Source organism: Dipteris shenzhenensis, chromosome 14, assembly GCF_047967505.1.
Source record: "Dipteris shenzhenensis isolate YYH24624 ecotype China chromosome 14, Dip_SZ_1.0, whole genome shotgun sequence".
Taxonomy (NCBI): domain Eukaryota; kingdom Viridiplantae; phylum Streptophyta; class Polypodiopsida; order Gleicheniales; family Dipteridaceae; genus Dipteris; species Dipteris shenzhenensis.
In genome coordinates this window covers 24,018,643-24,035,169 of record NC_141609.1, presented here as the reverse complement: position 1 = coordinate 24,035,169, position 16,527 = coordinate 24,018,643, and the positions used below count along the sequence as shown (strand labels likewise).

Sequence of the window (16,527 nt, the reverse complement as noted above, 5' to 3'; positions counted from 1 at the left end):
ATATTACTGTCTCTTCTCTTTATAAAGTTCTACTTCCTCCGCCATTTATCTCACAAAAGGCAAATCAGCTTTGGCATCTTAATCGTCCTATGAAATGGTGGCGGAAACGTTTGAGACAAATTTGGCATTCTAAGATTCCTCTCCGTCAGCAGGTTTTCTTATGGAGAGCTTTGTTGGGTGTTCTTCCTCATGGACAGCTCTTGGCACAACGACATATTGCTTCCTCTATTTGTCGCAGATGTCTGGCTCCAAGAGAGACTGTGCCTCATCCCTTTTGGCATTGTCCTTCCTCTCGTGCTTTCTTGGACTTCCTTGGGAATATATTGAGAGCTCAGTTTCCTCAGATTGCTTTTGGCAAGTTCTTCTGACTTTTTGGTGTACATCCACCCAGACAGGAGTTTGATTTCTTTTTTGTTTGGGTTCGGTACTGGGCACTCTGAACTCTCTGGAAGGATCGCAATCATAGGGTCTTTGGTGATCCTGTTTTTTTCACTTTCTCTTTCTTCAGACACTCTTTGCAGCAATCGCTTTTTGATTGCTTGCAATCTCGTGTCTTTGATCATGATGTATATTTGTCCTGCAGTAAGATTTTCTCTTGATGTATTATAGCTCTCCTTTTCTGGGATAGCTTTTTTGCAATATAATGACTCAAAGATTCCACAAAAAAAAAAAAAAAAGTGTCAACGGTGTGTAACTTCTCAAGAGACCGTGCCTCATTTATTCTGGCATTGCCCGTCTTCTCGGCAGTTTCTGGATTCTCTTCGACAGCGGCTACGAGCAAGATTCAATACTCCTCTCTTCAAAAAAAATCTCTGGCTCTTTGGCTTTCATCCACCACAACAACTGGAATTTCATCTTTTCTTTGTTTGGACTCGCTATTGGGCACTTTGGACTTTATGGACAGGCCGCAATTGTAAAGTCTTTAGTGATCCAATTTTTCTTTGTTTGCTTTCTTTAAGCGTTCTCTGCAGCAATCTTTCTTTGATTGCTTGCAGACTCGCCAGATAGATCAGGATGTATATTTGGCTTATACTGAAATCTTCAGTTGATGTATTTTCTAGCATCTCTTTTCTAAGGTGACTATTCTTGTAATATAATCAATCAAAGTTTTCACCCAAAAGAAAAGTGTGTGTGTGAGAGAGAGAAAAAAGAAAGAAAGATATATTAACATCCATGGGAGACCTCATGGGCCTATGGGACAAAGTGCACAAAAAAGTGAACTCATACAAGCCTCAGTCAGCTGAAGCAAAGGGTACGCTAGGACCCTTGAGTACTAATCTATGCTAACAGAATCATAATCATAATCATAATCATCATATAATATCAATCAATCTATCCAGATGCTGGGACGAAACCGAAGCCTGGTACAGTGATGGCTCTTTGGTGTGCTACGAAAATATCTTGTATCTGTGTTTGTCAAGCTGTCTCGTGCTACGGTGGGGAGCGCGGTCTCCTCTGGACTCTCTGGGCTATGTCTAGAGTGGTCTCCTCTCAGGAAAGCTGTGATAGGTCGGACCTCAATAGAGTGTACTCCAGGGGCTCTCTCTCGCACATGTGGCCTCTGTGCCCCCCTCTCGGCGGTACTGTGCCGGCTACTCATCCAAACTGCTCTCATATCGGCTAGCTCCTCTACCTCCACTCCACTGTGTCTGGGGGCCTGACTCAAATGTATAGAAGTCTGTGACGTGCTGCTGTGTCCGATCATCCTGTCCGATCATCCTCTATGTCCTGTGGTGGCCTGACCACCCCCTGCTGCTCTCTGATCTGTCATAGAAGCGCCTCCCTGTGTCGCCACATCTCCATCAAATAGAGTCCGATACAGACCTGGTCATGGAAATGGATCAGTCGTGACAAAGGACCAAAGCCATTCCTCTCTAGGTAGAGGCAGTGGTAGCGTCGTCGAATCTTGTAGTAGGCTGGGCAAACACAAAGAAAATGCTCCTCTGTCTCAACCGCACCCAGCGTACATAGCATGCAGATCCGCTGCTCTCTAGGTATGTCTGCTGCTCTCCCTGCCTCAATCCTTAGCTGATGGGATGAAACCCGCATCTGACCAATGGCAATCCTCAGTGCATGAGATACTCCTCTATCCTCGAGATACTGGGTTCTGATAATGAATCCCACCTCTGATACTCTCAGGAAGTGGTCATGATAGAACTGGGTCTTGGTGGGGAGTTCGTGGTCCTCCCCTCAAGTCCGGGATGTGTGAAGCTGGAGGAGAGGGTATGCGCAGCAGAAGCTAACTCCAAAGTAGAGTTATAGAGTCCAGGAACTCACACGGGTATACATTCAAATCCAAAAACTTATTTCCTTAATGTGTACTTTGCATAGTTGTGCATACAATATTTAGACAATGCTCAAAAGAGAGATGTAGAACCAACAAAATATATTTCCGTCCAATGTGGACACAATACAAAATCTATGTCTAGTGTCTCACCCTCTATCAGCAGAGTGCTGACTAGATGTGGACCCCCGTACATACACAACGCTTTTCTCCTACCTTCTTGGCAATCTCAAAACACTTGGCCTGCATGCTCTCCTAGATGTTGAGTTGGCCTCGTAAGTGTACCCTGCAAACACATCTTCCAATTGATCCTCCTGGACAGCCCCTTGTAAGGCAGTGCTTGCCATGGAATCTTGACCTCCTTGCTGCCCAGAATGCAGCCCAGTCTAACATACAAGTTTCCCCCTTTGATCCAATCTTCCTTGCTGCTCTGAAGATGGCAAAAGACCTGTTGATCCCTTCAGTCAGCCACCTCCCTTTGCTCCACCAGATACTTCTGAATAAGACCCTTGAGGCAGGCTGCCTGCTTCACAAACTGCACACTGGATCGAGAATGAGGGGCTCCCTTTTATAGGCTGATGTTCCAGCCCAAAACAGCAGACTGTCTGAGTCTGTACACCCGACCTGACCACTCAGCTCTTTGCCGACATGCCTGGTCACCCTGTCACTGGCCCATGCCTTCCTGCATAGATCCCACCTGATTTGGAGGCCCTGTTGCTGGCCAGATCTGCAGTCCAGCGCATCGCTATTGTGCTCCAGACATGCCAGGCTGTATGCTGTCTCCTTTCCAGCCTTGTTGCATATGCTCCGTACAGCCACTTGTCAATCCCCGCACTGATTCATACACAGGTTCCTATCATCCTGGCTTGCTCCCGATCCTCCCCACGAAGTACCACCATGCTCCTCCTACTCCAAAAGCTCCATGCAGGCTGACAGATACACACCCCGGGTCTGTTCCAGACCAACCACCAGGGAGTACACCTGCTGAAGATCCTCCAGACCATGCCACATGGCATCGCGACCACCTCAGGCAGGTTTCCAAGCACTGCTGCTGCTCCAACTTGGTCCCAAGTTCTTCGGACAGCCAGGTACTTTTCTGGATGCTGCCCACATGGCAGCCTATGTGCTGCCCACGTGGTAGCTCTGTTTTGTTCTTGTTTTTTGTTCGCTTGCTGCCCACATGGCAGCCCATGTGCTGTCCATGTGGCAGCCTTGCAATCTCTGTCAGACCCATGTGGGCAGGTTGAAACTCTGCCCACATGTCATCCAACACATACAGGTCGACCTCCCCATTGCACTCCTTATTTGGAGGCTCAGAGATGGGAAGGTGGCCATCTATACTCCAACATGAAGTACCAAAATTTAATTTAACTGTCTAGTGAATGTCTCCACATGTGTGCTCCTTGCTTCTTCTAGATGAGACTTTTTAGACGTCATATCCCACAATTGAATCCTTGCGACACTGTCTTCTAATACTTGCCATGCGCATGCGTGTTGGTTAGTGTATCGGAGCAGTTGATGGCGCTGTGAGACGGGGGGTTGAGATGCTGAAGAAGAGATTGTGGTCCGCCCTCGAAGGGAGTAGTAAGACAGGGAAGTTAGTGATGTGTGATGAGAAGGCAGGGGATCCCATGATATAGTCAACTACGCTAGAGTCCCCCCCCCCCCGGTGTGGGAAACAATTGAACCCACTTGAAGAGGGCCATAGCTGAAGACCATTATAAATGACAAGATCATGCATCCTCCCCATGTCCAGAAGTGTGTGTCCGTACGATGTGACTGGACTCTGTCTGTCAGCTACTAATACTCATGTCATACCTGCCTCATCCAAGTCAATATCGGGTAGCAAAATGGGGTCATCTCGAAAATCTAGTATTGGTGCCTGACGTGTGCCTGTCCTAGCGTTGAAGTCCCCAACGAGAAGGACTTCCCCGAGAGATCTAGAGAAAATATAAGACCACTTTGGTGCTCTAACAAAAGCTTCACAAACACACTACTTAACACGATTTACACACTACTCACATACATCGATCACATACCCCTCTTAGGGGACCGTGCTGCCTTGATTAGCCGCTCTGCCTTACACACTTTTCCCTACACTACCCGCTCCACTAGACCTCTGCCTCTTGGATCTGTGCCTTGCAATAGTTGGTACGATGCGGAGTGTAAGGCCCTTCGCCGACAACTCCGATTCGAAGCCAAACATAAACTTTCGAACAGTCCAGACATGATACACGAGTACCGTCGTCTAGTACATCGGAAGAAGCAGTCATTTATCTGTCGAAATGAGGAAGAGTTACTGAATACACTATTTAGTAACAACTCGAAGGGTTTTTGGCACAAGTTCCTTGAGCGAAAATCACCCTCACCTCTTCCCGATACCCGAACTTGACACACATATGCACACAACCTTTATGATGTCCCACACCAGCCCACCCGATCTCTCACTCACCCTGCCCCACCACCTGTTTTCTGTTCACTAGAGGTGGCGTCAAGGACGCGGCACTGAAACTTCACAATGGTAGAGCAAAAGATCACGAAGGGCTCTGCACTGAATTTGTTGCATATGGGATTGATATCCTAGCTCCGGTCCTAGCTAAACTTTTCAATGATGTAGTTTGCCTTAGCTTCCCACGCGCCTGGACCCTTACACTATCACTCCTATTCACAAGGCAAGGGATCCCATGAACCCAGGAAACTACAGGACCATTATGATTGGACATGTCATGTCCAAGATTTATGCATCAGTACTTGACACAGAGGTTAGCCAGTTCGCAGAGATGTAGGGACTCAGAGCAGAGGGGCAGGTAGGATTTCGACGGGACCATGTGACCAATGGATCATGTGCTTACACTCCAGAGCATCATAGAGCATGCTAGATCACGAAAGCAGAAGGTATATTGCTGCTTTGTGGACTTTCGCAAAGCCTTTGACACGATCCCATGGGCTCGCCTCATTAGGCGCCTACAAGAGATGGGGTATGACCAGGAGATCATATGGGCTGCTATGGCACTCTATGAGAGAGTCTCAAGCCAATTTCGGATAGGTGGTGGATGGACAGATGAGATTATGAGCACCATTGGGGTCAAACAAGGTTCCTTGCTATCACCAACCTTGTCTGGTCTCTACATAGACGAGCTCGAGACCTCTATGAGGACATTTAAGGGGGGATGGTTGCTCTCTCACCAGTACCTTGGTTCAGATCCTCCTATATGCAAATGATGTGGTACGGATGTCCTCCTCCCCTGAGGACCTCCATAGACACTTGGACGCATAGCATGCCTTTTGTGAGTTGCACGATTTGAATGTCAACCTTGACAAAACCAAGGCGAGCAGCCACGCACAAGGAGCAGTTTAATTTTGATGGACAGCCAGTTGAGATTGTCTCCTCGTATACCTACTTAGGTGTTGTTTTCTCTAACCCGATCTTCACGATGAGACCAGCGATTCGAGACCTCCCTCCTTTTTGGGGCCCCCAGGTTTTATTGTATTGAACCAGACCTGACATTGGATTTGCTTTGATATGATGATGATGGTGGTGATGCCATGACTATGTAGTATTGATGATGTTATGACTAGTTAGAACTTAGCATTTAGCATGGGTGATGATGTAGCTCCACCCTTCTAGCTTATTGTATCAGTTTTTTCATAGTCTCATAGACCCATCGGTCTTCCGAAGACTTTAATAAACTTTCTTTCTTTCTTTCTTCACTCTCTCTCTCTCTCTCTCTCTCTCTCTCTCTCTCTCAAGGCCTTTGACACTGTTTCACGATCCTGCATGATCAGGAGACTACACGAGATGTAGATCCCAGAGATGCTGATTTGGGGTGTGATGAGCTTATATGAGTCAGTCAAAAGCAAGGTCCGTGCCCCAGGCAGCCTATCAGATTGGATCGAGAGCACCATTGGGGTGAAGCAGGGCTGCCCTCTGCCACCGACTCTTTTTGTACTCTACGTTGATGAGATCACATCTTTCATAGATCGCCTAGGTGGCGAGGGCTCATTACTAGGGGATCTCCTCATACAGATATTGTTATATGCTGATGATATAGTCCTTATATCCTCTTCAGCAGAGGGACTACAGAGAGATCTGGAGGCTTTAGAGGTGTTTTGCAGAGAGAGAGATCTGACGGTCAACCTTGGGAAAACTAAGGTTATGATCTTCAACACCTCACGAGCAGTGACTAACCGACTCACTTTCACCTATCATGGCGAACCAGTGGAGATGGTGCACTCATACACATATTTGGGAGCAGTCTTCATAGGACCCATCTTCACAATGAAACATGCAGCCCAGGCACGACTCACACGAGGGCGTAGTGCTTTGGCTAGACTAGAGTGGCAGTGTTTCCACGTGCACTTCCAGAATCCACCAATGAAGGGCTGGCTTTTCGACACACTAGTGCGGCCAACTGTCATGTATGCAACACCTTTCTGGGGGTGCGATCTTCCGAGGACAGATTGGAGGAGCTTCGAGCAGCTACAAGTGACAATGGGATCCACGATGATCCGATGTAATCCCTCAGTTCCACATGAGATGGTACAGGCAGAGTTTGCCATGACACCTCCAAGTTGATGCCGTCTTTCAAACAGTGACTTTCATCCACAGAGTATGGGACTTACCCCATTGGAGACTTCCGAGGTTGGCCCTAGAGTCATCCAAACGACTCGCAGAGAGCGGGGCAAACACATGGTATGCAAGCATATCTACATGGCTTGCCAGGCACGGTATCCAGATGGATAGGCTTCCCGCCTTTCAGTACAACATGGATGCACCTCTTGAGTTGATCCCGCGAGATGAGAATAACCATATTATCCGGTTCTCTAACACTTCAATGCATTGAACTAAGTCCATATAGAGAGTAGAAATTGGCAATATAACCTCGATTTTGTTCTTGATTGTAAAGATGCAGAAATTTTGTGCAGGTGCAATATGCGCTTTAAAACCACTCACGCACTTCTCCTATTTTTTATATAAAAAAGAATCCAATGCTCTTTAAAGCCACTTCTTTCCCACCTGCATTCCTTGAGCTATTAAAAACAATAGGAGAGATCGTACATATGTACCAAAAAACATTTGACCATACAAACTCACAAGGTATTAAGGACTACTGTTTGAATGTTTTTACTGACCTTCATGATCAAATACAACCTGAAAAATACCAAACATCATCATGAGATCCTACACCAAGAAGAACAGTAGCAAGCCAAATAACACAATCAATGATTTAAGAAGCAGCAGCAGAAATTGCAACTGTTATGTGAAAATCCAGAAACATCATAAGTTTTCAGATAATCATCCCTTATACAAAAATATCTATCATGCAGAATCATCCACTCCTTAACTAGAAAACACTGATAAGACATGTTGCAAGTAGCCATTAAACTCATGGATGTTGGGCAACTTCAAGCAGCAGCATGCTAAGCATTTTTTCAAACTGTGTGAACAAGAAATGCACTTGCAAACTCACATGCTATAGTCACATTGTGGACCATCTTCTCCAATAGGTGTTTCAACATGGCATCAAACATGTATGCCTCAAAAGCCTCCTCTTTTTCTGAGGCTTGATTCTCATCACGGGTCTGTGGTCGAGGTGCATAGTGGTTGCCTACCGAAATTGCTAGTTCCAAATAAAAGAAGAGGCGGAGGATGCTTGTCTCCAATACTTTTCAGGAACATGTGGGAGATCATGTCAGAGCTCACCTCTGTCTCCTTTCTCAGAGGCTCTTCAGCCTGGATATTTAGGAGAGCCCTTGTGTACAGATCTCATTAATCTCATTCCAAAAGAGGGTTCGAGGCAGTTCTTAGGAGCTGGAGACCATTACAGTTCTTGTGACTGCCTACAAGATCCTGGCTAAGGCTTTAACACTGCGCCTTAGACCCTTGTTTCCTTACATCATCCAAGCCATTCAGTCACGTCTAATCCAGAATTGCTGCATCTTGGGACAACATGTTTGCTTTTTGGGAGGCTACATGATGGGCATAAGCGAGCCAGCAGGACATTGCCGTTCTACTTCTCGATTTTGAGAAGGCATATGACACAATTCACTGAAGTTTCCTGGAGGGAACCATGAGGAGACTAGGCTTCAATGACGTGGATTTCATGGGTATCCGCCTTATACTCACAATCGGCCAACAGGATTCTCAAGACGAGACCACAGTCTATTTGTTGGCCTGCATAGACATGAATGGTTGTGAATTACACAAGTATTGACGAAGCTTGATTCCATAGTGAAACACTTTTGCGTGTAATTCTTGGGCGCATCTATTAGTCTTCCGCTACGGGATACTCTCTGTAGGGGTTTCATTTTCTAACACCCTCTCCACGAATTGGTAATATGGAACTGTCACCGATGACCACATCGCCGGACTCCAACCAAAGGTCTTGGAACTCTATCGGGAATGGAGTCATGTGCCTAGAGACATCACATCAAGGATCCAGTTCCTTGTCTCACCAACTTTGAGGGCAACCACCTCTCCTCCTAAAGAAGAAGAAGAATCCATGAGCTGCAAATGAACAAAGGTAGACGTGATGGCTGCAGCTAAGGAACCAGTACCCTTGCCATAATTTCTTTGCGGGCACTTCCTCCAGTATTGACTATTCTGGCCACCGGTTGCATGTACATTCTGCCTTCAAGACCTCTTTCTCCGCATCCACCTTTTTTTTGAGAATGTGGATGAAGAAGAGTTCCACTTACCAGTGCCTTTGTTCCGTCCTTTGTTTTGCGGGGCAGCCAAAGGCTCGCACCTCCTCCCTATGGAGGGTTTTAGAAATGTTCCTCCTGAGCAAGCATCCTGGGTACAATCTCTTCCCACGTGAGTGTTCAACCTCCCACTCGTAATTTTGTGTGTGCGCATGCGTGCACGCACGCGCGCGTGTGTGTGTGTGTACGAAAACAAAGAGATACAAACGTAGGTAGCAAATTGAGATGATAAATGGGACAACTGTTGGAATGGTCACCTCCCCATCTGTGAGCCCCCAAATGAGGAGAGCAAGGGGGAGGTAGACCAAGGAATGATTAGGCTGCTACATGGACAGCACAAAGAAGACCTTGTGCAGGAAAGGTGGCAGGGGCATGTAGCCCTAGATCTTGCCTGGCAAGACAAAGCTTCATGGCAGGCGTACGGCCTGCAACAGATCCCCAATAAAGGCGCGATGACTCAGCAGGATGTACGGAGCTGTACGGCACTGAAGAAGGGGCTGGCAGAAGTGCAACATGGCAGGGGTTATCAGCAGGTTGGTCAGCCAGATGTACGGCTGGTAGGGCTGGTTCCAGCCAGCCTACCATGCCTAGAAATGGCAGGGCAAAAGGGGGCTGTGGACCCTGCATATATAAGAGGGCGTCAGCCCTTGAAGTGAGGGCCAAAGCCCTAGTTTTGTGGGCCAGGGGCCCTGGTTAAGTGAGCCCTTTTAGGGCGGTTTTATAGCAGCCTGGTCGGCCTGATTGGGTTGGCCAGATTCAGGCTGCTGGTCGGTTTTTGGGGCAGGCCTTGTGCCCTATAAAAGGAGGGCATCCAGCCCTCATTCAGCATCACTTGAAGCAGCAGTTGGGAAGCAGACAGCAGCAGCCACAGGCCCACCCTTGGACCTACACACAGGAGGAGAAGGAGGCTGACATAGGGCTACAGACTGAGCTTAAGGTGCTGCCCACCTAGACTGGCTTCTGGACAGCAAGGTGGGAGGGATCTAGACAGAGAGTCTACATATGCTCGAGGTGGAGCACGCGGGCTCAGAGATCTAGAAGTGTCAGGCTTGTAGTACTTAATCAAAAAGACTACACCTGAGAAAGAGTGCTCCCCAGCATAGAAGATATCATAGCCACAGTAATGACCTGTCTTTATTTATGGGATGGTGCCCACAGATTGCCACGTGGCATTATCCAAGCAGCCTAGAGTTCTTAGTACAAAAGACAAAGCCAACTTAAAAGCTACTAACTAGCCCCCCTTGTTACAGTCCACCCCTCCTAAAGAAAATTTGTCCCCAAATTTTGAAGAGTCTTGGGAAAAGTAGTAAAAGTAAATCAGCTTGATGCAACATCATTCGTACCCAAACTTCTGAACGTTTGCATCAGCTGAGGAGATAGGGGTACTGCTCAACAATGGATATAGGCTGCCATGAATTTTCATCATCAAGGAGGCCTCTCCACTTGGTGTAGTACTCCATGTATGACTTGTTTATGAGCACATGATCTCTGAAACCAATGATCCTTTTATGAATATATTCAATGAATCCAGCCTCATCCATTAGATGTTCCTCTAACACTTGCTCTGTAGGACCTAAGTTTTTCTTGAGTTGAGAAACATGGAAAACATTATAAATTCTGGTAGGAGGTGGAAGCTCCAATTGATAGGCCACTTCACCAACTTGCCTCATCACCTTGTAGGGTCCATAATACCTGTGAGCAAGCTTGACATAAGTATTCACCTTCAAAGATGCATATCGTGATTTGTGGAGTCGTAGAAATACAAAATCAGCCTCCTCAAAATGGACATTCCTCATGTGTTGATTAGCATTCTGGCTTGAGCCCTCATCATGTTTTCCTTGCACTGCTGCAACAGGGCAGTCATGTGGGCCAGATCATCTTTAGCTTGCTGGTTGGTAAGGGCCTTGTCAATAATGATGGATGGTACATGGGCTTGGCAACCAAACATAGCCTCAAAGGGGCTCACCCAATAGAATGGCATTGTAGCAAAACTCAGCTAAATGAAGCCACTTGTCCCATTCCAGCCACCTATTAACTCTCTCAGATTGCCTATCAGTCTGTGGATGATCTGATGTAAAGCTCCTGCCAAATGTGGCCCATAAACTTGGCATCACAGTGACACCTTCTTGGGGCAAACCATGCAGCTTGAACACATTTTTCAATGAACTGTTGAGCAATCATAGAGGCAAAGTATTGGGTGGGAATGAAATGGGCTGCCTTAGTCATTCTATCAACCACCACAAATATGCAGTTCCAGCCCTTAGAAGTTACTGGCGGACGAGTAATAAAGTCCATAGATACGTGGGTCCACTTTCCTTCAAGGGTAGGTAATGGCTGGAGTAGGCCAGCAGGGCTTAAGTTTAACTCCCTGTTCTGTTGACATGGCTTACTACCTCGCACATAAGCATAGATCCCTCCAAATCTCCTTCCTATAAAAGCTTTGCTTGACCTTTTCATATGTCTTAAACAGCCCAATATGACCGGCCATAGGAGATGTGTGTAGTTCCCATAGGACCAACAGCTTATAAGTGGAGTCCTCAACCAGAAATATTCTGCCATTGTACCACAATAATCCATTGTGCAAACTAAAGTTTGGTGGTCTGGACAATCAGGGTTGTGCAAAGCCTGAAATATAGCAGCAGCTTTAGGGTCTGAGAGGTACTCCTCCTGAATTCCATGGATCCAATCCTTGTACATCTTAGTAATAGATGATAGAGTGCATGCCCACATCCTTGAGAGTGAATCAGCAACCACATTCTCCTTCCCCACCTTGTATTCAATGTCAAAATCATAGTTCTGCACCATATATAACCACCTTCTCTGCTTAGGAGATAGTTAGGGCTGAGATAATAAGTATCTGAAAGTTTTGTGGTCAGTATGAACCTTGAAATGGCTGCCATAAATGTAGTGATGCCATTTCTTAATGGCATACCAGATAACAAGCATCTCTTGGTCATAAATGTGATACTTGGACTCCTTATCATCCAATTTACGACTCTCATAGGCTACAACTCCAAGACCCTGCTTAAGAACAACTCAAATGCCACGACCACTAGTATCAGCTTCAATAGTAAAAGGCTGGGAAAAATCATGGCATACAAGAATGGGTGCTGATGTTAGGGCATCCTTAGCTCTTGGACACTTTTTTCTGCAATGGCTGTCCAAAAGAAGGCCTCTTTCTTTAGTTGACCCGTGAGAGGTGCAGTAATTTCTGCAAAGTGTTCAATGAACCTCCTGTAAAGTCCAAGGAATCCTCTCAGCTGTGTAGTATTAGTGGGTCTAGGCCAATCCCTAACACACTTCAACTTCTTGGGGTCTGGTCTTATTCCCTTGCTGCTGACTATTCCAACTTCTTGGCATCTAGTCTTATTCCCTTGCTGCTGACTATAGGACCGAAATATTCCACTTCCTCTACCATGAATGTGCACTTGCTTGCCTAGGCAAACATATACCTTTGTAAGACTAGAATAAGTCCAATCATACAAATTTAGAATTTTTGTTGTTCTAAATATCAAAAATCTACAAAGAAAATAAAAGAGAAAATGAAAGAGAAGAAAAAAGAGGTAAACAAAAACTTTTATGAAAAACAAAAGGAAGACATACTTAGCAAGCAAAGCAACACTTATGTCGTCATCAGTGCCCAAGCATAAGCAGCTATACTGGGTTTCTAAAGATCCGCGGAGTCTCTTGGGCACTTGCTTGCCTAGGCAAACAATTGATGTGCCCTTAACACCTCCAAAACCTTCCTTACATTTGGATCCTAGTTCCAGCACAATAGAAAGGTCAATTTCCCTCTTAGGAGGAAGACAGTGGGGCAGATCATCAAACACATCCGAGAACTACTGAAGTAGCTCCTGCATGTCCCTATCCTCCACTTCCAGCCCATTGTCTTTGGGTGTCCCAATACACTTCATCATCCTCAACAGAAGCATTTCCTTCTGAATCCCTGGCCTCATCCACGTAATCATCCACAACTTCAACATTCCAATGTTTGGATCTCCTTGGTACTTGGGCTGACAATCACCACCAGTCATGGTACTTCCAAAGGAGACACCACCACCTGGGTCGAATGGGAAGGAAGACTCTTTTTTTGGATCCATGATTGGCCACATCATCATCTTGGCTATCATTCACACAATTCCAAGGTCCATTTCTCTCCACAAAGATAGCACAAATTCTTCTTTTCCTATCATCAATGATTGCTTGAGATAGTTGCTTCACCATCTTGTCTTTCTTATCACCTAGATCATCCTTTAAAGTAGGACTAAATAACGGCTTTGCATCAACAGCCTTATATGCCTTTGTATGCCCCATGTTGCTGCCATACACTGTAGGATACCTAAGGATAGAGGGAAGTGAAAAAGATATCACTGATTTCTGGTCCAAGGTGGTGCTAACCTTACTCGGGGACTTATTGCCAAAATGCCCAATACCAATGCCCTTTTTCTTCCAGCTATACTTAGGCTCATAATGTTCAGCAAGCTGCATGGCCTCCTTCCAATAGTTGGGCCTCTGGAGTCTGGGCGAAACATCAGAGGCTAAGCTAGGGTGAAGAAATTGATCATTTTGCCCTTTTCATCAATCCCATGAGTAAATAGGGATAACTTCCAGAATTGCTTGATATAATCTTTTACTCTTTCCTGCTGGGATAAGTCATACCACTGACAAATATATTGGTCCCTACAAGTGGTGAAACAATATTTGCTTTGGATTCATCCCATGTGTCAATGATTGTACCTTCTCTTTGAAGATGCCTCCACCAAGAGTGTGCAAAGTCCTAAAGGTGTAGGACAGCAAACCCAATGTTGCTTTGATCCCCTCTTGGATACAGTAGGAAGTAATCATCCGTCTTACTAAGCCCCCAACTCACGGGGAGTACATGAATCTCCTTTAAATTTGGATAGGCTGATCTTATCCCTTACATCTTCTCCGCATGCAGGGCCCCTTAAGGCTCAAATGACTTCACAGTTTGGATATATTGTTCAAAAATCAACACTACTCTAAGGTCTGTTGGTAAGCCTTTATATTTAATGAATTTCTGATATAAACCCTAAGCATCAGGACTGTTACCTCTAGGAATATCAGCATTGGGAGAATCCTTAACCTTGTGAGCTGCCAAACCATTTGAGTGATAGGACTTTCTGGTAGAGGAAATAAACCCCACTGGCTCATCTTCCACTAGATCATCATCAGAGTCAAGGTTTGCTACAACATCCACGGGCCTCTTTCCCTTCTGGATTTGGCTCCTTTTGAGTTGGTCAAACCCTCTATTCATGGTTGAAGATAAATTCTGCAATCTCTGATCCATCCTTTGACTATTCATCTTGAATTCATTAGTTGCATCCTAGAACACTTGAAGCATGGGACCCAAACAATTTCAAATTAATTGAAACAAGACTGCTCCTAACTAGGGAGAACTCCAGCTAACTTAGCTTGAAAGGAGAGTCTTAGCATGTCTAGAACTGTTATGATTATCTTAGAACAGAAAATAGGATAGGATTACATCATGTAAGAATAGGAATTGCATTGCTTGAGTGTGCAGGAAGTACACCGTGGAAAGGACAGAGAAGTATCTCTAGAAATGAGGGAGAGTGAGTAAGTCAAGGGCTGGACTTACATAGGAACCTGTGAGGGGCTGCAAAGGGACATGAAAGAGGTTAATTCCTTATTAGATTCAGCAAGAGCTAGAGCTCCTGTGTCCAATTTGGCAGAGTATCAGTTGATTCATTAGAAGCTGAGAATAAATGAGAGAGCCATGCCTTTTATAGGATTAGGGCAAGCTGTTTTACATCTTTGGTGCCCACAGATGGCCAGGTGGCATTATTCAAGCAGCCTAGAGTTCTTGTGCAAAATACAAAGGCAACTTAAAAGCTACTAATTAACCCCCTTTGTTACACCTCTGAAGAGATCTCATTGCTTGCCTAGCGTACCTCTTGTTGAAGCCCCTACAGTTTGTGGATATGATGTGGCAGACTTGGTGGGGTTCAAGACTCTCATCTCCACTTTGAGGGGGACTCGCTTCATGGGGGAGGCTCTGTTGTAGAGAGATGCCAAATGCTCCCAGTATCATGTGCTTGATGTAGTTGATAACCTAAGGAGTACAATTGAAAATAACAAAGGAACAAGCACGAGCGTTTACTCGATCCCAAAGCTGGGCCATTGTCTCTGCATCCTTCTGCTCAAGGATGCCAAGGTTCTCTGCAAGCAGATCTGGCTTGGTAACTCCCACAAGGATGAAGTTGGCCAGGCCATAAGACAGAAGAATGGACTCCACCGTCAATCTCCAAACACCGTAATTGTTGCGATCCTACTGACAGCCAACATGAAAGGCGGGCAGAATGGGGATCTTGACCCAGGAGGGGTGGGAAGGAATAAGAGATAGGAGGCTGGGGAAAGAAGAGAGGAGGTTTGAAGAGAATGTGGGAAGGGAGAAGGGGCTGCTCTGATGCTTGCTGCGTGCAACACCTTCTCAACAATTCCTTGCTGTCCATGCCTTGCAACACAATCACCTTCTACCCCAAACCAGCCTCGCCTTCTTCAAGCGCTCCTTTGCACCTGAACAGTCCACGCCTTCTAGCAACAAACTGCGTCAGCCCCAAAAGCTTAGTGCTCTGATGTTACATGCACAATCATCACATGATCAAGACACGGGCGATGGTTTCACCCATGCGCGATGCAGTGAGGGTGGGTGAGATATGGGCGGCAACGATATCCCAGAAATGTCCACGCCTCAGCTCAAAACGCCTACAAACAGTGATCTCCGACAGCAGCAACCTCCAAACTATCCAGGTCTCAAACTCTCACCTAGTCCAAGCTTTTAGAGGACTGCTGCTTTGATACCATGTGAAAATGCAGCGGAAATGCCAGCAGAGAACTAGACCACAACATCGAACTGGACCAGCAAGAAAACTTGAGTGGAGAAAGATGGAAATTGACACAAGAGTCTGGGAAAAACTTTGCTGATTACTGTTGAGGAAAGCCTCACATGTGATGTACAAATAAGAGGGCAAGGAGGCCCTATTTTAGGGGGAGCCCCCCTTGGCTTGCACAGGCCGACTTACCGACCTGCTGGTCGGTAGGGGTCAACTCTAATCGGCTCAACCCAACCAGGCTGGTCAGGTTTACCCAACCTGGTTAGGTGGCCTTTGTAGGATCGATTGAGAGAGAGAGAGAGAGTGCAGGTAGCAAAGCGTCGTACAAGTCTCTGCCGTCACGTCAAACTTGGATAATGAAAAAGGAGTACAAGGTACAAGTATCTAGACCTAGGACTAAGTGTCCTAGGTGTCACATAGGACTAAGTGTCCTATGTGGCCTAAAAGGCACTAACACTACAAGTACCTATATTTATGCCTACAAGGCACATACCATGGCCTATAGGGCATCACTAGAACCACCAGGAGATGGCCTACAAACCCCCCTCCATGGGATGGGCTGAAGTATTCTAGAAACATCTCAGAATACCTGGTATTTTCTGGTCATGGTGACACACGTTCATCCAAAAGGATATAGCCACCACCTATGAATGTACAAGGGATGTC

General features: G+C 46.0%; 1 protein-coding gene across 1 annotated transcript in view; it reads right to left on the bottom strand.

The window, feature by feature from the left end:
- LOC147894360 (5'-3' exonuclease family protein) overlaps positions 1–16,527 on the bottom strand; it is a 159,483-nt gene that overhangs the window by 64,851 nt on the left and 78,105 nt on the right. Inside the window, exon 5 of the mRNA XM_087384797.1 lies at positions 7,418–7,436. Coding sequence (XP_087240923.1) covers positions 7,418–7,436 — 19 coding nt within the window. The remainder of the gene's footprint in view (positions 1–7,417; positions 7,437–16,527) is intronic.